Source organism: Chiloscyllium plagiosum, unplaced genomic scaffold (genome assembly GCF_037043375.1).
Source record: "Chiloscyllium plagiosum isolate Xiang-an unplaced genomic scaffold, Cpla_swu_hap1 HiC_scaffold_26, whole genome shotgun sequence".
NCBI lineage: Eukaryota > Metazoa > Chordata > Chondrichthyes > Orectolobiformes > Hemiscylliidae > Chiloscyllium > Chiloscyllium plagiosum.
Window position 1 is genome coordinate 19,700,536 of NW_028270164.1, and position 27,580 is coordinate 19,728,115.

General features: G+C 40.3%; 1 protein-coding gene across 1 annotated transcript; it reads left to right on the forward strand.

The window, feature by feature from the left end:
• Positions 1-27,081, forward strand: LOC122563136 (chitinase-3-like protein 1). The gene is made up of 11 exons (XM_043716593.2): positions 1-25; positions 1,882-1,914; positions 2,123-2,327; positions 14,386-14,442; positions 15,973-16,138; positions 17,006-17,130; positions 17,785-17,908; positions 22,476-22,658; positions 24,378-24,494; positions 25,409-25,544; positions 26,238-27,081. Exons 1-11 carry the CDS (start codon positions 1-3, stop codon positions 26,501-26,503), a joined length of 1,437 nt encoding a protein of 478 aa, XP_043572528.2. The 3' UTR covers positions 26,504-27,081.
• Positions 27,082-27,580: the final 499 nt, after the last annotated feature.

A 27,580-nucleotide genomic window follows, 5' to 3' on the forward strand; every position in this document is an offset into this window, starting at 1 on the left:
ATGGGGAGAATACTTGTTTTAATTGGTAAGTTTGATTTTAAATAAAATAGCAAGAAAAATCAAAACTATATTTTCAATTTTTCTCCTTTATATAGAATGAGATAATTGCAGTAATGTGCTTGAAAAAGATTTTCTGTACACAATGAGCAGTAAATATTAAAATGTTGAACTTTGGCTCACTTGCAATACAGTGTTCGACATACTTTATCTTATTGTGGAGAAAAAATTACTTGCAATAGCTTGTTTTTAAAGTAAAACTGTGAATCCCATATGCTATGAAACATGGAAACTGTGTCTCTATTCAAACTGCATTCTGATGTTTGCTTGCCATTTTGCTATGAAGTCTGATTAGTTGTCGTGGTAGTGGAAGCACATTAAAAGGTGCTTAAAAGGTATGGAAGTGTGCATTGCAAATTTCATTTAATTTAGATCGATTCTCTGCCTGATAAAGATAATGTACAGGAATGTGAACTGAGAGGATGCTTCAATGCCCCATTCAGTTCCTGTCTTGAGCTGCTCTATTAGGAGGAGCAGAGAAGAAGTCAGGCAAACAAACAGGAACAGTTGAATGGATGGCTTAGTGACTGACTAAATGACACCAACCCTGGTTGTCTTGGTATAGGCATCCAGTACAAGCTTCTTTTTGGCTGGTGTTCACAAAACATAGTACAAGATTGAACAGGAAGGAAACAGCTGGGTTTCATTCAGAGAGGGATGACTACATTCTTTATCAAATACATAGCAGTTAGTTGCATAGATATATTATAGTTCATTCATTGGCTTGTTTCTAGTCAATCCTATTGTGAAGTGTTACAACTTTGAACAAACCTTTTATGATTCCAAAGTCAGTTTACCAGTGCTACTGGCAGGAGTTTTATTTTGGGGAAATAGGAATAGTTCATGTAATCTTGATGGATCAAAAAAAACTATTTCTAAATCTAGTAGTGTAGTAGTCATGTTACTGAGCTAGATATCTTTACTAGTAATCCACAGCGTGTGTGCAATTTGAAGTTTATGAATTTGAGTTAAACCAAAAGAACAGTGAAAATTAATGTCAGTATGAGTTTTTTTCAAACTGTGAAGCTACCATATGATTAAAACCCAACTGGTTCATGGATATCCAAATGGAGAGAAAACTTGCTTTCCTTCCCCCATTTACTCTTTGACTAACAACCAGCAGAGTTAACCCTTAATCACCTTTTGAAGTGGCCTAGCAGGTCAGTCAGACGTTTCAAATCAGTATACCACACAGTCATTGTAGAGTCACCACCAACCTTTCAGGGTCACCAAGGCTGGGAAAGACATGTTGGTTTTGCCAGCAAAAGGCATATCCCAAGAATGAACCAAGGAGCTGTATTTCAAATCAGAATCTTACAATTAGGTTCGAAAATAAACACTAATTCCTGCAGCAAAAAGCAGAAAGACATGTTATGCACCACTAATCCGTCTATAATATCACTATTATTCACTGTAATGACCAGGTGTTCACTCACAAAAACAAGTTCACATTAGTTGTATTACAAAAATGCTGAGTTCATGGACACAGCAATCACTCCTCAGACTGAGAAGTCTTTGGTAATACTGATGAGAGTGTTGTTCAAAGTACTCCTGCGGGACATAAATAAAAGAATGCCCAATCTCAGACACATTTTTTTGAAAGAAGAAGGGGCACAAGATAAGAAAAAAATATTTCATGAAGAGAGGGTGGTGTTGTATATTCAGGGACACTTCCCCTGTCCACATTAATGTATTGTCCACCACAGAATATTTAGCCTTTTCATCGATAATTGAGCATTTTGAAACATGTGGTAGTCATGATAAGTATAACTTCAATCTAGGGATTTTTAAAAATAAACTTCATGCTTCTTTTCTTTTTTTTAGTGGGACTCGTCCTATCATCCCAGCTGCAAGTGGGTAAGTCACATTATTACTGTCAGATAAAGGTACATCTGCCCATTGCCGTTTGATTGCGGTCTATTTTTCCAAAGATTTAATTTAAATTTGAAATCCATGAATAAATCAGTTTAAGGTAAATCTGGAAACAAACTTCATATTTACACCTATTCTTTTCTGAAAAAGCCAATAAAGTCGGTAGTTTAATTATTTCACTTTCTGCTTTTAGGCATTGCTTTCAAACTGATTTGCTACTTTGCTAACTGGGCCCAGCACAGACCAGGAATTGGCAAGTTTCTGCCGGAAAACATCCCCCCTTGCCTGTGCACTCATCTAATCTATGCATTTGCTACCATCAATAGTAATCACAAGATTACTACAAAGGAAGAGAATGATGCAGAACTTTACACATCATTCAACAACCTCAAACAACAGTGAGTACACATGTATTTCATAACAGTTCATTTGTCAGATTAAGGTCTTCGCCACTTATGGTTCCAGAAACATCTGTCCTGCCTCCACAACATGCCCTCTCAACATCTTACGCCACCTAAAGACATGATGTTGGTATAACCCAAAGTCCTACATGCTGCCAGCTGAACATGATTCTATGCAGTGTTTTGCCACCCCATTGTTGAGTGAAATTAGAGTGAAACCTCAAACTATTCCTACCTATAATGGCTACACATAAATTTTCCAACAAGTTTATAACCAATATTTTCATTGCTCCTGTTCTCAAATCTTTTGCAAAGATGTCTTCCTGTAGCTATACATGGCCTTGGTCAGACCAAACTAGAGGATCACGTGCATTTTGATCTCTTGACCTAATAAAGGATATATTTATCACATAGAATGTGCAGACTCATGTCTGAGATGGCTGGATTGCCATGATGAGACATTGGGTCAATTAGGCTTGTATTCAGAGTCAAAAATGTGTGTTGCTGGAAAAGCACAGCCAGTCAGGCAGCATCCGAGGAGCAGGAGAGTTGACACTTCGAGCATAAGCTCTTCATCAGGACTCCCTGATCTTCAGCATCTGCAGTCCTCACTTTCTCCTAGGCTTGTATTCACATGAATTTAGAAAACGTAGAGAGCATCTTGTTGAAACATATAAAATTCTGGCAGGGCTGAACAGACTGGATATAGGAATGCTGTCTCCCCTGTAAGGTGGGGGACAGGGGAGGGAGATAGAAAAATGTCTACAACAGGGGATATGGGATCAGCCAATTAAGGACTTCCTTCACTCATGCTGATGAGCCTTTGGAATTCTCCAGTACATAAGGCTTTGGAGGTACTGAATATAGGTAGATTTCAAGATACTAAAAATGTCAAAGAGTTTAGAGACAAAGCAGAAATTAGACATTGAGATACAGGATCAGTCATTATCACATTGAACAGCAGAACAATGAACAGAATGAACTGCTCTTACTCCTGCTTTCTGTGTTTCTCTGAAGGGATCAATCTTGAATCAGAGGCATAAACTTCCAGATTCAATCTCACTTCAAGGCTTGGAACAGAAATGTAATCAAAGCCAACAGTAACAGTATTTCTGAAATAGTGCTGCTGTATTGTCAGTTGAGCTGCTGATTAATATCTCAAATGCAATATTTGCCCCTCAAGCAACATTTTTAAACGTTGATTCTATTGCTATCTGAGAATTTCCTCTGTGAATTTTGTTCTATATTACGACAGTGATGACATTCAAATAGTATTTCATGGGCTATGAAAAGCTTGGAGATATTGAATGGTAATCGAAATCTCAACAAATACAATTTTTTTTAAACCATGCCAGAAGATGAAGAAGTCAATGAGATTGTTCAAATTGCCATCCCACCCAAGATCAGGTAACAGAGAACAGAACAGTAAACATCTTCTTAGAGTGTAGCTTTACTCAAACAAGTTAAATGTTCCTCATTAAAACCCACTTTTAGCTTTAGATTAATTTTTGTCAATGTTCCTTCAAGTCATGGCAAAACATGTGAGTGCTGACATTCCTTGCACTGCCATTAAGTTCCTTTGATACTGTTGGAAAGACATGCATTTCTATAGAACCTGTCATGTGCACTGAATATCCCAAATGGCTTTGCAGATTTGGAATCACTTCTTAAACAAAGCAAATGCAACAGTCAAAATACACACAGCAAGTACCACTAAAGAGTAAGGTTACCATAGTCCTACAAGACCATAGGGGTGCTCTCTTATTAGAGAGGGAGACAACTGGTGGTCATTTAACCTGAGGGTCACTGCACCTCAGGGAAGCGGAGAGGTTGAATAGGAGAGTTCTTCATGGTAACCCCAGTCAGTGCAGGATTTAAACTCGTGCATGTGGTATTACACTGTATCACAAACCAGCTGCCCAGCCAACTGAGCTAAGCTCCACTGACTGTGAAAAATAGATAACTAGATATTCTGTTTAGTCAGGTGGTGATTCTAAGAACAGTGTTAGCCAAAGCAGTAGAAGCTCCTCCCATGATGTAAAACCCAGAACTGCAGATGCTGGAAATCTGAAATCTGGTGTGTCTGTGGAGGGAGAAACAAGAATCAATGTTTGGGTCCAGGGATCGATCAACAGAACCGCTTGCTCTTTTTCGGATAGTGTCTGAGTTATTTTATGTTGATTACCGAAGTGTTGGTGGATGATGGGATCGTAACCCGGGATTTTAGATTTTAGATCACCATTTTTGAAAATTTTAAATTTTCTAACTCAGACCCAAAGGGGGGATGGTGCTGCAGTATCACACTCTTACAGTTCTTACCATTGGCGGTGGATCACAGTATGGGATCTTCCCACAGGGTACACCATCCTGACCTCAGCTCAGCTCCAACATCTATAAGGTAGTTCCTGGCCTCAGACTCAATGAAGGAGAGTTTTCTGGGACGGATAGACATCATACCATTTAGACCCCACTGTCTGTGCTAGCACTGTGCTCTATCCTGTACTGCCACTCCCATAGATCCATCCACATTATTCCTTTGCAATTACTTATCACATTCTTTTAAATAATTTTGTGGACTCTACCATAATAGTCATTTCTGGTGAAGCTTCTAATAGCCATCAATTAACATTCTCTTTATTTACCTTGGATCTTCCAGTTTAAGTCTCAGTCTCTGTCCCTTCAGTTCCATTCAATGAAATAATTTTTTTTATGTTTGCCCAGAGAAGTTGCATGACTTTCAGACACTCACTTACTGGCTGTCCATCTGCTGATAGTGGCCCACTCACCACACTGTTTGTGCCATTCCTGGTCCTTAACAGAAATTCTGGTTCCTCACAGCCATTCAATTCCCCTGTTGGCTCAACCCCAGATTTCATTTTCTTCCTGATTTGCCCCATTCCTGTCTCCATCCCTTCCTTGATATCTAACTTACCCACCAATCTTCAGGCCTCATATGTCACCACTCCCTTCTCCACCCTGCTCCTATTCCCTCCCTCCCTACACCCTTCCCAATCAGAAAATCCTGCTTTTCAAATATCATTTCACCGACGACTGCCCACCGCAATGCATTGCCCCACTCCAGGTTGTTCCTTGGGAACGACAGATTAAACCAGACCGTTTGCAAACTTAGTTTCATACCTGATCCCAAGATGAGCTTCCAACCTCATATTCCTACCATCATTATCACACTCCAGTACCATCTCCGTAACATCACCAAATGTCACTACTGCCTCAGGTGCTGGAACCTCCGTCCATGCCTTTGTATTTCCAGGTATAGCTGGTCCTGGCTGGTCCTTATAGGAGTATACTACTCCTGTAAACAGGAGGCCGTCCAGAGCTCTTTTCACCTTGTCATAATTTGCAGCCAAGTCCCCTTCCCGGTCATGACCTACACGGGTTTGCAGTCGAGCAGTGTCTTGATTTAAAAATTTTTATCCGTCTTTCAAATCACTCTGACCTCATTCTTCCAAATTTCTCTCGTCTCATATAGCCCCAAATCCTCAGAGCTACTTATACTGCTCTCGTTCTCGCTTCTTGTACATCCTTAACTTTAATTGCTCTACCTTCAGTTGTCTCGAGGCCAATTTTGGAATTCTCTCACTTTGGCTCTGTACTTACTTTATTCCTTTAAAACCTACCTCTTTGAGCAAAATTTTGGTCAATTGATTTGATATCTATTTTTTGTTGTACTATGTTTGGTTGTATTCCTATGAAGCATCTTGACACTGAGGGACAGGACTCTTCAGCCATCCATCCATTCTCTGGAATTTCCTTTCTAAATTTGTCTCCCTTTCAATTTTTCTTTTACCTTCTAGGCCACCTGCAAACCTCCCTCTTATATGTTTTCGATCATTCTCCATAATACTGCAAGCATTGCTCGATTATTTGTTTTTACTTTTGTGAAGTGCCTCTTAATATGTCACTAAATCAAAAGTACTAGATAATTAAGAGTAGACAGTATAGTATATATAGGGCTAATCTTGCCTATTTTTGGCTAAATGCAAGTTACATCAAGTTCTTGAAGAGCTTAGCAAGTGTTCTCACTAGATCTTATTTATAGTGTTCAGTTTTGGTCACCTTGCTATAGGAATGATGTTATTAAACTGGAAAGAACGCAGAAAAAATGTACAAGGATGTTGCCAGCACTCAACAGTCTGCATTATAGGGAGAGGTTGGGCAAGTTAGAACTTTTTTCTTTAGAGTGTAGGAGACTGAAGGGGGGACCTTATAGAAGTGGATAAGATCATGAGAGGCAACGATAGGCTGAATGTACTCAGTCCTTTTCCTAGAGTTGGGGAATCAAGGACTAGAGGGCATCAGTTTAAAGTTGGAGGGGAAAGAACAAAAGGGAACCTGAGGGGCAACATATTTTACACAGAGGGCAGTGAACATATGCAATAAGATACCAGCGGTAGTGGTTGAGGCGGGAACATTAACAACATTTAAAAGGCATTTGGACAAATAGATGCATCAGAAAGGTTTAGAAGGATATGGGTCAAGTGCAGGGAAATGGAGTTACTGTTGATGGACATTTTGGTCAGCTTGGACCAGTTTGTGCTAAAGGGCCTGTCTCCGTATTGTAGGACTCTATGACTATCTTACCAAACTTACCTCATTTGCTACCGACTCCATCTCGATGGCATTATTGCATCCCACTTCAGCCCCATCTTAGTACACACCATTCAGAAACAACACACTACTAAAAAGAACTAACTGGCATCCTCTGCACCCACATCATCTTTAAAAGCCCATTATGCACACAGACAAGCATGGTCAGTCTGGAGCTGCTCTGTGCAGTTCTTAATAGTTGCCCAGGAGATGGCAGACAGGGGAGATCAGAGCCCTGTTTTGTCGGTAGGGACTTTGGGATTCTCCTGGATGAGATGGTACAGAGGAGGGACTTGATCGTCCTCAGGGCAGGTAGTGAAGGTCATGACACCAAACCTCGCCAACCTAGTCTGAGGTTAGCTCTCTGGTTAGAGTAGTCTCAGCTCCCTGGAGGAAAGCACAGCATTAAGAAAAGATCAATGTCCTTCTCCAGTCCACTGGTATAAGATCCCCCATCCTCTCTCTAATCTCTCACACTCACACGATCTCTGCTGCTGTACACGTGATGAAGGCCGATTTTCTACCACTCTCATTATTCTCCCACTCTCGGATTCCAACTCCAATCCTCGACACCACTATCCTTGCATGCCCACTGTGCTCCCTACTCACTTGTTCAGCACACCTCCCCAACTGGTCTAAATATAGCAGCTATGCCATCAACTTTCCACTCCCTTAATACTTACCTCTGTCGCATTCCAGGATGAAAACAGCCCCCAGTGGGGCAGAAACAGTTAAGGTGGATGGTGAGTTCCTGACATTTGGCTCCTCATTCCTTATGCAAAGACCATCCAGACCTCATTGGCCCCAAGTGGCTGACTGTGTGCCCAAGCTCATGAACTAGTTTCGGAGGCTACCTGGACTTCTCATGTCAGGAGATGCTGACCAATGCCTATCCTCCCTGACTGGACTGTGCTCTGCTGACAACCATGATAAATTTCATGCCTTTGTCCCTGCACTAAACAGCAAGGCAAGGCAGAAGTGACACAAGCCATGTATCTCTAGTGGAGGGGGCAAAACACAAAACGGCAAGGCAAAGCAGGGAAGTTATGAGCACCCGAATAGGTTCAGGTACGTGGTCACCACAGCATTGAATGAAAAGCCTGGTTTTGCAACCTGGTCTAGTCCATGAACTGTGTCTGTTTCCCTTAGCCTGCACTCTCCTCACATTACACTGATGGTGGCTAATGGAGCCTGAGCATAGCATTGAAGTACAGAAATGAATTTGTAAATGAATCAGAGATGTGCCATAAGGGTCAGATGTCAATGTCTGTGAATGTGAGGACTGTGCCTGGAGACGTTGGTGTCCTGTGTGTAAAGTGGAGCTCCTTCAGAGCAAGGGGTAAATTAAACTCACCAGATACCTACTCTGACTCCCGTTTCTCAATGTTTAGCATGTTTAGTAAAAGACAAAGCTAAATATTATGGTGGTGAATGGGTCATTAGTAAGGTACTTAACAAGCAATACTCCCTTTAATTAGCAACTTGCCATAGTCCAGCAAGAAACTTAAAGAGATAAAAGGAGGAGTGAAATGCTCCTAACGTCCAGATGAGCCTTCTTGGATGTCCTGGGCGATTCTGAATTAGCTTTATTGTCATATGTATTCACATGAGTACACCTAAAAATTTACAAGTCGCCACATTACGGCACCATCTTAGTTATAAAGGTGCCAAGGTACGCATTCTTAAGAACAAATTCTAAGGGGAAAAAATTAGAAATGTAAAGAAATAAAATGTCCAGCATTATAAATCGTAGGAATAAATTAGAAAAATTAAGAAATTAAAAAGTTCAGAATAATAGATTTCCCAACCCAGATTCAGCTGCAAATCTCGCCATAGCCCATGTCACTCAGGCCCCAACAAGATTCCACCCACTGTCTGCAGCACAAACAGACCATTCCACATAACTGATCCATGTTGACTTCAATGCTCCCAATGAGCCTCTTAACAGCTAAAAAGTGTTGTCAGCTCTTCTCCTTCATTAACATATCAAGCTTCTGTTTAAAGACAATGCTATTTATCTCAGCTTCTCTTTATAGAAGTTCACTCCAAATTCTAGTCATTCCCTGGATAAAGAAATTTCTTCTGAATTCTCTATCAAATTTATTGATCATTATCTTATGTTTGGCCCTTACATTATATCCCTTACGCAAGCAGAATTGTCTCATCATTATTTACCCTAACGAATACTTTCAGAATTTTAAAGTTTTGTATTAGACCACCTCAATTGTTTCTCAAGAGTCTGAGCACATTCAGTTTTCCTCAGAAATATGTGGCTCTGACCTCAGCCCTATGACCCTTCTTTTGATGTAATGGATCTGAACATCCTTTGAAAAAATAACTAAGGCTGTCGCATCAATTTTTCAAACTCATACTGGTGGCACATAGAACAGGATCACAGCCATGTCCTGTAAATCATTAAAAAAAAGTGTTTAAACATTCATCAAGGACCAGGATCTTGCTAGATGACATAAGGTACTAAATGAAACAGAATACATTGACATTAAAAAGGGAAGAAACATTGTGTGATTTGTCTGATGCCAGGACAATAAGAATTCTAACAAAGTAGGACTGCATATTCATTTGGTCAATTATACTGCAAAAAAAAGTATCCATTTGCAAAAACCCAATGCAGGACCTAAATGGCTCCTTAGGAATGAATTGTAATATTAACATTTACACTGAAGGTGATAGAGTGCCCATGCAAAATGTTCTGGATATTTTCTAATCAACCTGTACAAAGACGCAGTTACACACCATTGCAGCAGGTGGAATTGAACTCGGGTCTCCTGGTTGAGAAGTGGGGGCATGACCACTGTGCCATAAGATCCTCAATACTGGGCCCACTTCATTACTTGGATTAGATTCCCTACAGTATGGAAACAGGTCCTTCAGCCCAACAAGTCCACACCAACCCTCCGAAGAGTAACCTGACCAGATCCAATCCCCTACCCTATATGCATTACCTCTGACTAATGCACCTAACACTATAGGCAATTTAGCAAGGCCAATTCACCTGACCTGCACATCAATGGATTGTGGTAGGAAACCGGAGCACCCGGAGGAAACCCATGCAGACACTGAGAGAATGTGCAAATTTTGCACAAACAGTTGCCCAAGGCAGGAATCGAACCCGGGTCCCTGGCGCTGTGTGGCAACAGCACTAAACACTGAGCCACCGTGCCGCCCCTACTTATAGATGTTGCACTAAATGAGCTTTTTGAAGTAGTAACTGAAAAGATTGACGAGGGCAGAATGATAGATGTTGCTTACATGGACTTCCATAAAGCCTTTGACAAGGTTCCACGTGGTAGACTAATTCGTAAAGTTAGATCACATGGGATTCAGGGATGACCTTGCCAATTGGATACAAAATTGGCTTGACGGTAGGAGACAGACGGTGATGGGTTGTTTTTTGGACTGGAGGTTTGTGATCAGTGGTGTTCTGTGGGGATCAATACCTGTTTACTTTTGTTTGCCGTTTATATAAATGATTTGGATGAAATATAGGAGGCATGCTTAATAAGTTTGCACAAGACACCAAAGTTGGTGCTATAGTGGACAGTGAAGAAGGTCATCTCAGATTACAAAGAGATCTTGATCAACTGGTTCAATGGGCTGAGGACTGGCAGATGGAGTTTAATGTGGAGAAATGCAAGGTATTGCATCTTCTTAAAACAAACTAGGGCAGGACATATACAATTAATGGTAGGGTCCTGGGTGGTGCTGTAGAACAGAGAGACCTAAGGGTTCAGGTACATAATTCTTTGAAACTTGCAATACAGGTAGACAGGGTGGTCAAGAGGCATTTAGCATGCTTGCCTTCATTTCTCAAACTTTTGAATATAAAACTTGGGGAGGGCATGTTGAGGTGAAACAAGACATTAGTGAGGCCTGCAAACTGTGAACAGTTCCGGTCACCCTGCTATAAAAAGGATATTACTAAATAGGAGAGAGTTCAGAAAGGATTTACGAGGATGTTTCCTAGAATAGAGAGTTTGAGTTATAAATACAGGCTGGATAGACTAGACTGGAGCACAGAAGGTTAAGGGGTAATCTTATAGCGGTTTATAAAATCATGAGGGGGATAGAGAAGCTAAGTAGCAAGAGTCTTTTCCCTACAATGGGGCAATTTTTGTTTTTGTTCACACAGAGTGGTTTGTCTGTGGAAGAACGGTCAGAGGAGGTGATGGATGTAGGTACAGTTACAACATTTAAAAGACATTTGGTTAAGTATGAGTAGGAAAAGTTTGGAGGAATCTGGGCCAAATGGAGGCAAGTGGGACCACTTTGGTTTGGGTACATGATCGGCCTGGAATTATTGGACTGAAGGGTCTCTTGCTATGCTGTATATCCCTATGGCTTTTAATATAACTTGTGCATACAAATTCCTGAGGTGCTCTTAAAATCTCATGACATTTTTCAAAAGTTCTGCTATATGCACTCACAGTCATCTCTCAGCTAACCAAATAAATTATCTGGTCATTTGTGGCAATTTATTGTGCATCAATTGACTCCTATACTTCCGTTCATTACAACATTGGCTGGAAAGCACCTTGGTAATATCTCGATTTTGAATGTTGCTATGCAAACCTAAAATTTTAAAATACATTTAATAAATAAAATCTAGCTTATTCAACTGGACTAGAAAAGAAAAATCACCAACTATTTGTAATCTGATGTCCATATAGTCCTTTGATTCTTCCTTCCTGTGCATTCCTCACTGATGTTGCCTTAAATGTTGATGGCAGTTCCTTTACCTGTACACATAGCCTAAACCTTTCAATTTTTCTAAGCATTCATATAAATCAAATTTAATCCGCTTTGGGCTATCTGTCCTAACTTGTTCACAAGGTCTAGAAATCTAATATTCCTCAGTGAAAAGTCTTAAGATGTTTTCTTTGTTTAGAAGCATGACACAAGTGAAAGATTGTGTGGGTTCCTTTTTTTTTTCCCCACTTGGGGAAACTTGACGTGTTTTCCTAAATGTTTTCATCTGTTGTCTATCATTTGTCTATGGTGGTTCATAGTACATTTCATTTTGGGATACAGGAAGAAAAAGGTATTTTTGAAACTCAAATATACGTTAAATTCTAAAGGAATGAAACTCCAACCCTATGAAAATTCGGAGATTATATTGACAGCCATGGGTGAGATGCAGGATGGCTAAAATGGTGCCATAACTTAAGAAAGGTGGTGAGGGAAAACCATGGAATTATAGACCAAATGAGCCAGATATTAGTGGTAAGTTGTTGGAGGGGTTTCTGAGGGACAAGGTTTACACGTATTTGGAAAGGCAAAGACTGATTAGGGATAGTCAACATGGCTTTGTGTGTGGGAAATTGTTTCACTAACTTGATTGAGTTTTTTGCAAAGGTGACAAAAAAGATTGAAGGCAGAGCAGTTGATGTTGTCTATGTGAACTTCAGTAAAGCATCCAACAAGGTTCCACGTGGTAGACTAGTTAGCAAGGTTAGATCACATGGAATCCAAGGGAAGCTAGTCAATTGGATTCAAAATTGACTTGAAGGTAGCAGACCGAGAGTGGTGGTGGAGGGTTGCTTTTAAGACTGGAGGCCTGCAACCAGTATTGTGCCACAAGGATTGGTGCTGGCTTTACTGCTTTTCATCATTTATACAAATGATTTGGATGTGAACACAGGAGATATGTTAGTAAGCTTGCAGATGACACCAAAATTGGTGAAGTGGACCATAGGAAGATTACCTCTGATTACAACATGAGCTTGATCAGACGGGTCAATGGGCTGAGGAGTGGCAGATGGAGTTTAATTTAGACAAATGTGAAGTATTGCATTTTGATAAGGCAAATCAGGGCAGGACTTATATACACTCAATGGTACGACCCTGGGGAACGTTACTGAACAAAAAGATCTTGAGTTGCAGGTTCATAGATCCTTGAAAGTGGAGTCATAGGTAGACAGATTGGTCAAGAAAAGGTTTGGTATGCTTGCCTTTACTACTCAGTGCACTGAGTATCGGAGTTGGGTCATCATGTTGCGGCTACACAGGATATTGGTGAGATCACTTTAAGAATACTGTGTTCAGTTCTGGTCTCCCTGTTATAGGAAGGATACTGTTAAATTTGAAAGTGTTTACAGAAAAGATTTACAGGGATTTGAGGATTTGAGCTACAGGGAGAGGCTAAATAAGCTAGGCTATTTTCCCTGGAGCAGAGGCTAAGGGGATAACCTCATCCAGCTTTATAAAATCATGAGGGACATGGATAGGGTTATTAGCTAATGCTTTTTGTCCTTCTAAAGTAGGGAGTCCAAAACTAAAGGGCACGCTTAAGGTGAAAATGGAAAGTTTAAAAGGGACCTGAGGGGGGATCTTTTTCCACCCAGAGGATAGTGCATGTATGGAGCGAACTGCCAGAGGAAGTGGAGGAGGCTGGTACAATTACAACACTTAAAAAGCTTCTGGATGGGTACATGAATAGGAGAGGTTTACAAGGACATGGGCCAAATGTTGGCAAATAGGACTAGATTAATTTGGGATGTCTGGTCAGTGCAGATGAGTTGGATCAAAGGGTCTGTTTCCGTGCTATATAACTCAATGACTATGATTTGACAAAACACACAGATATTCACTTAGACCTGAATACACTAATCATTTGCTGTCACATGCCATATTTTGTGAGAAAGTAATGGACCAGCACAGCAAATCCATGCCTTTCCCTGGATTTTACTACCAAGTTGATTAGCAACAAACCAAATTTGTGCAGCTTGTGGAGAAACATGATGACTCAACCTCTGATCTCCATTTTTAACTGAGCATGTGCAGTCTCTGGAAATGGCTGCCTGATTTACTCTATAATAATTGTATATGCCATTAGTCTGATCATTATAGGGGGTTGGTTAGCTCAATTGGTTGGACAGTTGGGCTGTGATGCAGGTCAATACCAAAAGCATTCAATTCCCACATTGGACACTCCTTCTCAAACTCTCCCCTCACTGAAGTTGCAACGATCCTCAAGTTATGCTCACCACAAAGTTGCCACTCTCTAATAAGAGAGCAGCCCTATGTCACTATGGTTTACTCTCAATGTCAAATCCAGACATAGTAACTTACCAGGAAGAACAGTCTCAGAATAACAACATCTCCCTCACACAACAAAGGTAATAAAACATTTAGGAGGAGAAAGTGAGAGCTGCAGAAGCTGGAGATCAGAGCTGAAAATGTGTTGCTGGAAAAGCGCAGCAGGTCAGGCAGCATCCAAGGAATAGGAGAATCGACGTTTCGGGCATAAGCCCTTCTTCAGGATAAATAAAACATTTATCCAAGACAAAATCCAAATGCTTCCCTCCGTGAGGGTGATTTTCCCCAGGTTCCACTTCCTTGCTTGCTTACCAAATGTTATTTTCTACGTTGTATTAAAATTATTTGTTAATGGAAAGTCATGAAAATAATCATTTATTCTTCCTAACAGGAGACCACAACTGAAGACACTCCTGGGTGTTGGAGGTTGGAACTTTGGTACACAAAGGTAATCATTAGCACTGGTGCAGGCAAGCATTCTCTTCTGATCAAAGGTTAACCAGCGCATTACACGATGACAAGGAAGATCAGCAATGACCTGACCTTATGGGACAGTTTGTGGTTTTGTTTTCAGCCAAGACTGATTTGGTAACTCCTTTTATGTATCCTGTGTTGGAAACTTAAAAGGAGCGGACACCAGAGTTTGAAATCTTAATGACTGGGCTTGAAAGTGGAGTCGCAGGTAGATAGGATAGTGAAGGCGGCATTTGGTATGCTTTCTTTTATTGGTCTGAGTATTGAGTACAGGAGTTGGGAGGTCATGTTGAGGCTGTACAGAACATTGGTTAGGCCACTGTTGGAATATTGTGTGCAATTCTCGTCTCCTTCATTTCGGAAACATGTTGTGAAACTTGAAAGGGTTTAGAAAAGATTTACAAGGATGTTGCCAGGGTTGGAGGATTTGAGCTACAGGGAGAGGCTGAACAGGCTGGGCCTGTTTTCCCTGGACTGTCGGAGGTTGAGAGGTGACCTTATAGAGGTTTATAAAATCATGAGGGGCATGGATAGAGTAAATAAACAAAGTCTTTTACCTTGGATCAGGGAGTCCAGAACTGGAGGGCATAGGTTAAGGGTGAGAGGGGAAAGATATAAAAGAAACCTATGGGGCAACTTTTTCACACAGAGCGTTAAGAGTATGGAATGAGCTGCCAGAGAATGTGGTGGAGGCTGGTACAATTGCAACATTTAAAAGGCATTTGGATGGGTATATGAATAGGAAGGGTTGGAGGGATATGGGCCGGGTGCTGACAGGTGGGACTAGATTGGGTTGGGATATCTGGTCGGCATGGACGGGTTGGACCGAAGGGTCTGTGTCCATGCTGTATATCTGAGATTAGATTAGATTCCCAACAGTGTGGAAACAGGCCCTTCAGCCCAACAAGTCCACACCGACCCTCCGAAGAGTAACCACCCAGATCAATTTCCCTCTGACTAATGCACCTAACACAATGGGCAATTTAGCATGGCTAATTCACCTGACCTGCACATGTGTGGACTGTGGGAGGAAACCGGAGGAAATCCAGGGAAAACGTGCAAACTCCACACAGTCACCCGAGGCTGGAATCGAATCTGTGACCCTGGTGCTGTGAGGCAGCAGTGCTAACCACTGAGCCACCGTGCCGCCCTGACTCTATGACATATCGGAATCATCACATTCAAGGAATTCCCTCCAAATTAATATATCAATGTAGAATTGTCTGAATAGTTAGAACCTACTTCTTTCTAAGCGCAATGCCAGTAAATGTGCACTAAGTACATAAAAACCTTAGTATTTTACAACACATTTTCATTCAGAGAATTTTTAAAATTCCAAAGTATATGAAATCCAAAGTCCAGGTAAATTTAAAAGGTGCAGAAGGTCACATATTGATACACAACTTTCATTTCAGAAATTGATGATTAAATTTAAGTTTTGAAAATGTTTTCAACTTATTAAAAAAAACTGCAAACTTTTCACTAACTCACCCTATCATTTCAGATTCACCAGTATGGTTAACGCCAGGAAGAATCGTACAATATTCATAAACTCAACAATTGACTTTCTTAGGAAACACAACTTTGATGGTTTGAATTTAGACTGGAAGTATCCAGCAGCAAGAGGAAGTCCAGCGGATGACAAAAAAAGGTACACTTCTTTGCTTATGGTGAGTAAACCAGCCTTGATTCTTTTCCAAATTATCTTCTTGAGCACTTAGATTTCATCTTTTTAAGAGTACAACCCCTAAAACTTCTCCAACATCTATTCCTCATAAGATGTTATTTTTATTATTTCATGGAATTTCAAATTTATTGGCAAAGTTAGTTGACTATTCGTCACTTTTCCTCAGATCCCTTGGAGAAGGCAAATTTAAACAAACTTGTCCTTCTGCAGTCCATCAGCTGCAAGTGCAGGGTTTTAAATCCACTACTGAAACCTATGGTACAGACATAACACCTTGTATGACAATGACAATAGTTTTTAGACTAGTCCAAATTGATTGCAATAATGTTTTACTGACTGTGTTGTTAAAGACCCATGTCCGTGCATAAGCTGAGTACTTGAACAGCAAAACTCAATTTGTTTCTGACCAGATGTTTGACTTCCCACTTTGCTGTTAGACATGTGGTGGGGAAAAACAATTTCCATTTGATCTTGTTCAGAGCAATGGAATTGTAGGCCTGAGGAAAGGAATAATAGAAAGGAAAATATCCCCTAGTGTTGGTGTTGAAATGTATCCCTGTTGGGTAATGCTACTGAAATTAAAACTGACTATTTAATAAAGTCAAATAAAGTATTATAATTTTCACACCATCTTGGAAATTAAGTGGAGTATTTGACAATAAACTGCAACTGTAGATGGCAATTATACCTGTCATATGCATTTCTATGTTCGGTGATCAACAAAATTAAAAAAACAAAACTCCTTGTAAGTTCCTTTATTTCAATTCAGTCTGTAGCCTCTATGAAAAAGAAACATGCTGATGTTCAAAATCCATATTCTATCCATTCCCACGCCCCCTCTCTAACCCAGGAAATAAAAAAGGCTTTTCAGCAAGAAGCAAAAAGAACTAAGAGTGTCAAGCTACTCATTTCAGCAGCTGTAGCAGCCAGTAAAGATAAAATTGATGCTGGTTTTGAGATTTCAAAAGTTGCTCGGTAAGTAAAACATTCCTTCAATAGCATAGTTATTTCTTCTGCAATTTGCATAATCACTGCTGAATTGTAATATTTTGATCAAATACAATGCAACAGGTACAAATATAATTAGCCTCCGGAATATTTTCTACGAATCCAGCTGAAACAAAGCTCTTAATTTACTTTTGAATACAGGAGAGGTCCCAGAGGACTGGAGAATAGCCAATGTTTTTTCCTTTGTGTAAGAAGGGCAACAGGGATAATCTCAAAATTACAGGCTAGTGAGCCTTACATTCATATGGGAATTATTGGAGAAGGTAAAAACAATGATTGCAGATGCTGGAAACCAGATTCTGGATTAGAGTGGTGCTGGAAAAGCACAGCAGTTCAGGCAGCATCCATGAGCAGGAAAATCGATGTTTCGGGCAAAAGCCCTTCATTAGGAATACAAGCAGAGTGCCTGAAGGGTGGAGAAGCTTCTTTGGGACAGGATTTACAGAATTCAGAAAAATATCGATTTATTGGCACTAGAGTGTAACAAGAACACAGGTGTTGAAAAGTATAACCAGATGGGGAGGTTTCAGCAAAGGGTAAATCATGATGAGAGTTTAGTCGTGGATGTATTAATATTCTACTTATTCTTGAAGTTACAACTAAGTAATTTTACTTCTACAGAAATGTTGACTTTATCAATTTGGTTTCATATGGTTTCCATGGAGCTTGGGACCGGTTCACAGGACACATCAGTCCTTTATATCGTGGCAGTGCTGATAAAGGTGCTTATGCAAATTCTAATGTGGTATGTATACAAATACCAAATATTCACCAATTATTTATGGATGACTAGGCCATTTCACTCATTTGAATATATATTCATAACAGCCCTATGTACTGTCCAACCCCACACTGCAGTATGGAATAGAACATAGAAAAGTACAGCACAGAACAGGCTCTTAGGCCCACTATATTGTGCCGAGGTTTAATTCTAATGTAAAATATAGTAACTTAACCTACGCACCCCTCAACTCACTGCTATCCATGTGCATGTCCAGCAGTCACTTAAATGTCTCCAATGACTCTGCTTCCACCACCACAGCTGGCGATGCATTCACAACTCTCTGCGTAAAGAACTTACCTCTGATGTCTCCTTTATACCTTCCTCCTAATATCTTCAAACTATGATTTCTCATACCAGTCAATCCTGCCCTGGGGAAAAGTCTCTGGCTATTGACACAATCTATTCCTCTCATTATTTTGTACACCTCGATCAGGTCTCCTTTCTTCCTCCTTCTCTCCAGAGAGAAAAGTCCGAGCCTATTCAATCTTTCTTCATAAGGCAAGCCCTCCAGTCCAGACAGCATCCTGGTAAACCTTCTTTGCACCCTCTCCAAAGCCTCTGTATCTTTCCTATAGTAGGGCAACCAGAACTGGACACAATATTCCAAGTCTGGTCTCACCAGGGACTTGTAGAGCTGCAGCAAAACCTCGCAGCTCTTAAACTCAATCGCCCTGTTAATGAAAGCCAAAACACCATATGCTTTCTTAACAACCCTATCCATTTGGGTGGCAAGTTTGAGGGATCTATACACTTGCACACCCAGATCCCTCTGTTCCTCCACACTGCCAAGAATCCTGTCTTTAATCCTATATTAAGCATTCGAGTTCGACCTTCCAAAATGCATCACTCCACATCCATCTGCCATTTCTCAGCCCAGCTCTGCATCCTGTCTATGTCGCGCTGCAGCAGCCCTCTATACTATCGACGACACCTCCAACCCTTGTGTCATCTGCAAATTTACTAACCCACCCTTCAACCTCCTCATCCAAGTCATTTATAAAATCTACAAAGAGCAGAGGCCCAAGAACAGAGCCCTGCGGGACCCCACTCAACACTGTCCTCCAGGCAGAATATTTTCCATCTACAACCACTCTCTGCTTTCTGTCCGCCAGCCAATTCTGAATCCAGATAGCCAAATCTCCCTGTATCCCATACTTCTGACTTTATGAATGAGCCTACCATGGGGAACCTTATCAAATGCCTTGCTGAAATCCATATACACCACATCCAGTGCTCGACCTTTGTCAACCTGTCTTGACACCTCCTCAAAGAACTCAATAAGATTTGTGAGGCATGACCTGCCCCTCACAAAGCCATGCTGATTGCCGTTAATCACACTATGCTTTGCCAAATAGTCATATATCGTATCCCTCAGAATTCTTTCCACAACTTTGCTGACCACAGACATAAGACTGACTGGTCCGTAATTGCCAGAGATTTCCCTATTACCCTTCTTGAAAAATGGAACAACATTTGGCTTAGCAACCTCCTTTATCACTTCCTGGAGCAGTCTAGGATAAATCTGGTCTGGCCCTGGGGACTTATCAATCCTAATGTTTTCCAAAATTTCTAGCACATCAACTTCATCAATCTTGAACTGGTCAAGACGGTATCCCAGCTCCTCTAAGTTTTCATTTACAACAAGTTCCCTTGGTGAAAACCAAAGCAAAAAACTCATTTAGGGCTTCCCCTATCTGCTCAGACTCCTCCGCTATCCCTACCTTCTCCCTGAGCATTCTCTTATTCCTCACATATCAGTAAAATGCCTTTGGGTTCTCCCTAATCAATCATGCCAAGCCTTTTTTGTGCCCCCTCCTGGCTCTCCTCAGTCCATTTCTGAGCTCCTTTCTAGCAAGCCTGTAATCTAAAACTGTGCTAGATCCTTGCTTCCTCCACCTTACATTAGCTGCCTTCTTCCTTTTGATGAGAAGTTCCTCTGTTCTCGTCATCCAAGGTTCCTTAATCTTACCCCTTCTTACCTGTCTCCGAGGAACAAATTTGTGCATCACTCGCAACAACTGCTCCTTAAATAGTCTTAACATGTCTGTAGTCCCTTTTTGTAGATCAATTGCTCCCAGTCTGTACTTCCCAACTCCTGTCTGATAGCTTCATAATTTCCTTTTCCCTAATTAAATATCTTCTCTCGGTAACTGCTCCTTTCACTCTCCAAGGCTATGCTAAACGTGAGGCAGTTGTGCTCTCCCACCGCGCGATCTGACACCTGTCCTGGCTCGTTGCCGAGCATCAAATCCAAAATTGCCTCTCTCCTCATAGGTCTGTCTACATACTGAGTAAGGAAACCCTCCTGAACACACCTGACAAAAACTGCTCCATCTGAACCATCTGCACTTTGGAGGTTCCAGTCGATATTGGGAAAGTTGAAATCACCCATAACAACAACCCTGCTACTTTTGCATTTTTCCAGAATCTGCCTGCCTCTGCGATTTTCAATCTCTCTACTGCTATTAGGTCTGTAGAAAACCCCCAATGCAGTGGCTGTTCCCTTGCTGTTCCTAACTTCCACCCATACTGACTCAGTAGACAAACCTTCCTCAACAACCTTAGTTTCTGTAGCTGTGATGCACTCTCTGATTAGCAACGCTACACCCCCTCCTCTTTTTCCACCCTCCCTGCTCTTTTTATATGTTCTAAACCCTGGAATATCAAGCAACCATTTCTGTCCCTATGAAACCTACATATCCGTTATGGTCACAACATCATAGCCCCAAGTATTGATCCATGCTCTATGTTCGTCACTCTTATTCCGGACACACCTTGCATTAAAGCAGACACACTTTAACCGATCCTATGTTTCATCACGTGAGAAACATTCCTGATAGTGACAGGATATACTGAATCTATCTTGTCTGCAACTGACCCCCTCTCAGACATGTGGCTCTGATTCCCATCCCCCTACCAAACTAGTTTAAACCCTCCCGAATCGCAAGAGCAAATCTCCCACCCAGGACATTTGTACCCCTCCAGTTCAGGTGCAACCAGTCCTTCATGTACAGGTCCCACCTTCCCCAGAAAGTATCCCAGTGGTCTGGGTATCTGAAGCCCTCCCTCCTGCACCAGCCTCGCAGCTATATATTAAGCTGCATTCGCTGACTATTCCTCATTTCACTATTTTGTGGCACCGGTAGCAAACCTGAGTTCACTACTCTACTCGTCCTGCTCTTCAGCTTCCAACCTAACTCTCTGTAGTCACTTTTGAGATCCTCAATCCCTTTCCTGGCTATATCATTGGTGCCAATATGTACCACGATTTCTGACTGCTCGCCCTCCCCCTTCAGAATCCTGTAAACCCGATCGGCGACATCCTGGAGCCTGGCACCTGGGAGGCAACATACCTTCCAGGAGTTCGTTCCTGACCACAAAACCTTCTGTCAATCCGTCTAACTATTGAGCCCCCTACAACTCGCGCTTTTCTATTTGCCCCCCCCCCCCCCATCTTCCCTTCTGAGCCACAATGCCAGGCACAGTGAAAGAGACCTGGCAACTATGACTTTCCCCTGGTAGGCTGTCCCCACCAGCAGTATCCAAAACGGTATACTTATTGCTGAGGGGAACGGCCTCAGGGGATCCCTGCCCTGACCGTCGGTTCCCTTTCCTCCCCCTGATTGTAACCCAGCTGTCCTTATCCTGTGTCTGGGGAGTGACCACTTCACTGTACATTCTCTCAATTTCCCCCTCAGCCTCCCGAATGATCCGTAGTTCATCCAGCTCCAGTTCCAGTTCCCTAACTCGGTTTTCGAGGAGCTGGAGTTGGGTGCACTTCCTGCAGATGTAGTCAGCAGAAACATGTGAAGTATCTCTCACCTGCCACATTCTGCAGGAGGAACATGGATTTTCTTAGAAATGTTTCAGTTCCCAGTTCCACAACACCATTTTCTAGATTTATTGCACATATTCTTGGTCTACTTAAGTGTTCAAACAGTATTCCAGATTAAACTTGCTACTACCATTTTCTACTTTGCTTCTGTCCAAAACTCCTAACATTGCTGATTAGACTTGTAGCTCTTCTGTGCAACTTTAGCTTTTAATGTCTTCCTCAATACTTCAGAACTGTATGTAGAATTCAAGGTGTGGCTTGTCCAGGTTACTGTACAGTTTGATCCCCACTTAAATTAATTTCATGCCTATTTAATTCAACATTCTATTGGCTTTAATCAAAGAGCAAAATACTGTAGCTGCTGTAAATCTAAAATAAAAACAAAAAAAAAATCAGCCAACATTGGAGAGAAGCTGACTTAACATGAACAGGTCAAGGACCATTCATCAGAATTTGTCTGGTAGTTTGTGGTTTTAGTCTAAACAGATATTGACCCATCTACATTGCAACATTTTGATGAAGTAGATAATATTATTGGTGGTCTGACCATATTTACACAGCTATTTGGTAATTAGAAACACTCTGGCTTGCAAAGGAATATAAAGTCACCTTATGGGAATGATCTGCATTGAACTGGAGTGTACACAAAACTTGATATTCCAAAATACAATCATCTCTTTATTTCTGCTGCAGAATTACGCTGCCAAATATTGGATTCAGAATGGTTTACCAGCAAACAAAATGATAATTGGATTTCCAACCTTCGGGCGTACGTTCACACTCAAGTCTTCAAATGCAAGTGTTGGCTCTGCAGCAATTGGTCCAGGACCCCCTGGCAACTACACGAAAGAGGCTGGTTTCCTCGCTTATTATGAGGTGATAAAATATATCTATTTCTAACCCACTAATAATTTGCACAAATGTCCATATGATCTTTTTCGGTATAAATGCAAACATGATATTTCCCGGTATGAGTCTGCCCCCAGTCATATGATCAGACTCTGCTGGAGGAGGACATCTGATGTGAACTTTCAGCTGCAATTAACCACTGTGGCAAAACTGCTGGACGTTAGTGCTAAAGGTGCAGAGGTATCAAATGATTCCTGGGTGAATGACAGTTCTATGCAGATGATTACATCAGCCAATGAAACTTAAGGCTCAAGAAACAGAGTCAGAGTCAATCACACAGTTGAAGTGGATATCAATTAGAAACAAAAGAAGAAAAGAGAATGAATGGATTGAGAGAAAGGAAAATAAATTTTAAATTTCAAAGACTTTATGAAGGTGCGAGGCTGCAGTTTCAATTACATCCTTTCCAAGTAGCAAAAGCACAAATCTCATTAATAGGGTCCTTATGTTGTGAAATACCAACCCTAATTTCCTGTGATGAGTTTAATAAATATTTACAGTGCAAGTAATGTAAGTTTTTTGAAAATCATGGTGATTTTGAGAGGGAAGTCTTTCTGCAAAACAATGGTGAATTGACAAAAACAAAACCAGCATATAATGGAAATTTAAAACAGTCTCACTCTTCCTCAATTTGCTGTAATTGTCATTTCATAATGTTTTGCACCAAAATTAGACATTATTTTGCAAACAAATTCCACCCCACTATAATTAACATTATGTAATATTGTTGTCAATTGTGTTCAAAATGTCAATTAATTTTCACTTATATAGCATCCATCATACTTTCAGGATGTTGCACAAAAATCAATGAAATTTTCAAAATGCAGTCTTCCACCACCTCTGCCGCCGTAACCTTGTATGCCTCGCTTTAAGCACCTATGATCTGTATGTCCATGTTTGCTCCAATCTGCCTGTACTGCTCACAAAACAAAGCTTTGTGCTGTATTTGGGTACATGTGACTATAATAAATCAAATCAAAATCAAATCATCCAGCTAATCTATACATACCACAGCCTCAAATAATTCGTTTTCTTTATTTAATTATTCCTGACAAAAATTCTCTAGAATCCCGACAGTGTGGAAACAGGCCCTTGGCCCAACAAGTCCACAGTGACCCTCCGAAGAGTAACCCACCCAGACTATTCCCCGAACCTATTACTCTACGTTTACCCCTATCTAATGCTCATAACTTACACATCACTGAACATTATGGGCAATTTAGCATGTCCAACTCACGTAACCTGCACATCTTTGGATTCTGGGAGGAAACTGGAATATCTGGAGGACACCCACGCTGACATGGGGAGAATGTGCAAATTCCACACAGGCAGTCGCCCGAGGCTGGACTCGAACCCAGGTCCCTGGTGCTAAGGCAGCAGTGCAAACCACTGAGACACTGCGCCACCCAGCTTCCTAAACGTGTTTTATTTGATGACCACAGATGCCTGAGAAGGTAAAGAATCATTAGTTTAATGCCCATTTAAAAACAAAGTGTAAACATGATTGAATGCAATGAAATATGAGAATGCAATACTACCGCTCCATAGCGCAGAGGTGGCAGCCTATGTGACATATGGAAACATTGTCTAGAGATATAGCTGTGGATATTTATTTGTAGACAGAGAAAAGGGTATTTTTCTTCTAATAGACATTATATTAAAATATCCAATTGTTCTCATTGACAGATTTGTGACTTTTTGAAAACTGCCACACCCAAATTTATTAAGGACCAGATGGTTTCATACGCAGTTAAGAAAGACGTATGGCTTGGATACGATAATCTGGACAGCTTTCAGACTAAAGTATGACTTGTGTATTATCAACTATATTGTTCTAACTGAATTTAAGGAAATATTCTCCTATACACTGTATTTGTGTACACTGCTGCACTAATCTTATCTAAGGTCAAGGATATCCACATTTCTTGCTTACATGGGACACCAGGGAGTCTTAGAAGCCAAATATTACATATCAAATTGCTAACAAACTTATGATCATTGATGTATCTATTATTAAGCCAAAAACCATTCATTTCAAACCAAAGGCTGCAAGTGACATATAGCCCATAAGCTGCAGTTTTGAAATAACAACTTGCATTCTTCTGAACGACAGGTCATTTCAAAGAATTTCACATCCACTAAAACAGAGATCATATAACTAACATTTAGGAATAGGTTAGACAGGTAGTTAAAGGAAATTAATGAGATACAACAGCAAGATTGCTTTAAGCCAACAGCTCATGAATAATAAACATCCTCACAAAATGTGTTTAATTACTTTGCAATGAAAACACAGCAGCATTGTTCCAAAGTTGATAATTATCTATAGAAAACACCTATGTCAGTCAGGATGTTTAGAGATGCTGTACAAGGCAAGAGGTTCACAACGGGCTCATTATACTTAACCTCTAAACTGAACTTAAATCACCTATATGCAGAAATTATGAATGCTGAAATCTGGCTGGAACAGTAATAAATCAATACGATAATTAATGTGCCAGAACTTGAAACTTCAACATCATGGAACATCACCATCATGGCTTCTCGTCCTCAGGACCTGCACCCTGATTAAGGGTAATGCAAATTGGTTGGGTCAATATTTATCCATTTTGCCTCAAAAAAAAGTAAAGTTTGTGAATGCAGGAGAATATACAATTCCTACACAAACAGGAAGAAGTGAAATAGCTATATTTTTTATTGCTACTTCATTATTATAGGCTCAGTGGCTGAAGAAGAATAAATATGGAGGTGCCTTTGTGTGGACAATAGATCTCGACGATTTCCATGATCATTGCCAACAGGGAGTACTTCCTCTAACAACCAAATTGAACAAATTACTTAAAATAAATTCAGGTAAAGTACTTAATAATATAATTGATAAATAATAGCATTTCACAAATATGTTATTGCATGCAGTCATCCTATTGATATTGCAAAATTCAATTCTACTGATTCAAGATATTGCTAACTAAATGACTAAGTTGCTAACGAAATGGTTAAAGCCATCATGATGGTTTGGTTAACATAAAATGATTTAAATGGTTAACAACGTAAAAAGTATCTATCATCTTTACATACCAGAGAGCTCTGGGCTTCATTCAAGATGTCCACAAAGGAAAACATGCACCTCATATAGAACATTTTACTATATTTCTGTCCTTTATTTCAATTCCACACTTCAAAACAACACGAAGTATAAATTTCTACCTCTAATTTGCCAGAAACTCCTCACTGTAACAGAAAATTATTACAATGGCACTTAAAGCAGTAAAAATTGGGCTGAATTTCAGAAATCCTAATACAGCCTTTGTATTCAAGGAAGACTTCCAATCAGTTGTAGACTCAGTGCAGTATTGTAAAGCAAAACACAAAAGAAACATTTACTGGTAACATTTAAGAAAAGTGAGACACTACTCTGGTCAACTGGGGATTCACTATCATTACTGTACCATTTTTTACCCAGTGCTTGGTCACATGATTGCATGTCATAGAAAATAATTATTTTATTGAATCTTAGTAAATAGAAATATTGTATCTTTCTTCCAGGCTGTAAAATACAACATTCATCTTCCAGCAGTAAAATTAACAAGAACAATGACAACACAGAGATACGTATAAATGGGCCATGGTGCCTCAATAAAACAGCTGGAGTCTACGTTGACCCAAATGATTCTACCAGATTCTACCGCTGTGATCAACTAACCACCCATGAGCGCTGTGCTGATGGATTAGTTTTTGATAAAAACTGCTTATGCTGCAATTGGCCTAAAAATTCAGCAGCTTTCCACAAGACTGTCACAACAAATAAGTAATGCATATCACCCTCCCCCAAAGATATTATGTGCCACATTAACCCTTAATACAGTTAGCAACAGTAAGATACCATTCATCATGGGATCCCTAGCTGAACCATATTATTTTGGCTGCAAGTTTGGCGCTAATTCCTAGTTCAATGCTTGTAACATTTGCTCTTAGTTCAAGAAAAAAATCTTGTTATATCTTGGTGTTGGATGCCTTACTAAAGTCTTTCCGAAAGTTCAGGTAGAAAATATGTACCGACATGCCCCTCATTCATGACATGAGACACAAATTCAAAACAAAACCCATTGTGTAGGGAATTATCTTTCTTCTGGGGCCTACACTGAACATTAATGGCTCCTTCCCTTCTCCAATGATTATAAAAGGAGATTTTTTATAATGACTTGTTCATCATTGGCAAGATGATACATCAGGTAGACAGAATGTAGTTCCCGGCATGGAATTGTTACCAAGTTTTTTTCCTCCCAGTCTACTGCATGGCTATCCTTGGGTCAACCAATAACCAAGCAAACACCCCAGATTTGTATTCCTGCCCATCGTCAGACCTTCCAGAAAAATACCGAAGGTCTGGTATTTTTGGATGCATGAAACCATTGCAGCTCATGCTGAAATCAGAATGCAAGTACAATTCTAAATATACAGATTTTTCTTTCTTGAACTATCTTGGTGTTGGATGCCTGACTAAAGTCTTTCTAAATATACTTCGAACATTGTGCATTTCCAATACATTTTCAGATTTTATTTCTTCTACCTCTTGATACTTTGAAGTTATTAGTCATTATGAGAAAGAAGAATCAAGGCATAAAATGTATCCATTAGTCATAGCCACGGCATCAATCTCAAAAGGTGTTCTCCTCACTTCCCTCCAAGAAGCCAGCATAATATTTTCAATTATAATGATTTAGCATTTGAATTCTCATTCTATTATATCCTGATTTTAGTAAACAATTGCTAGGAGCTCTGTTACTTCTTTGAGTTACAAGCCAAGTTTTTTGAATTTTCCAATGTTCACCTTTGGACAGCCTAAAGAATTAGGATTATTCACACTGGAGAAGTCCTATTACCATCTG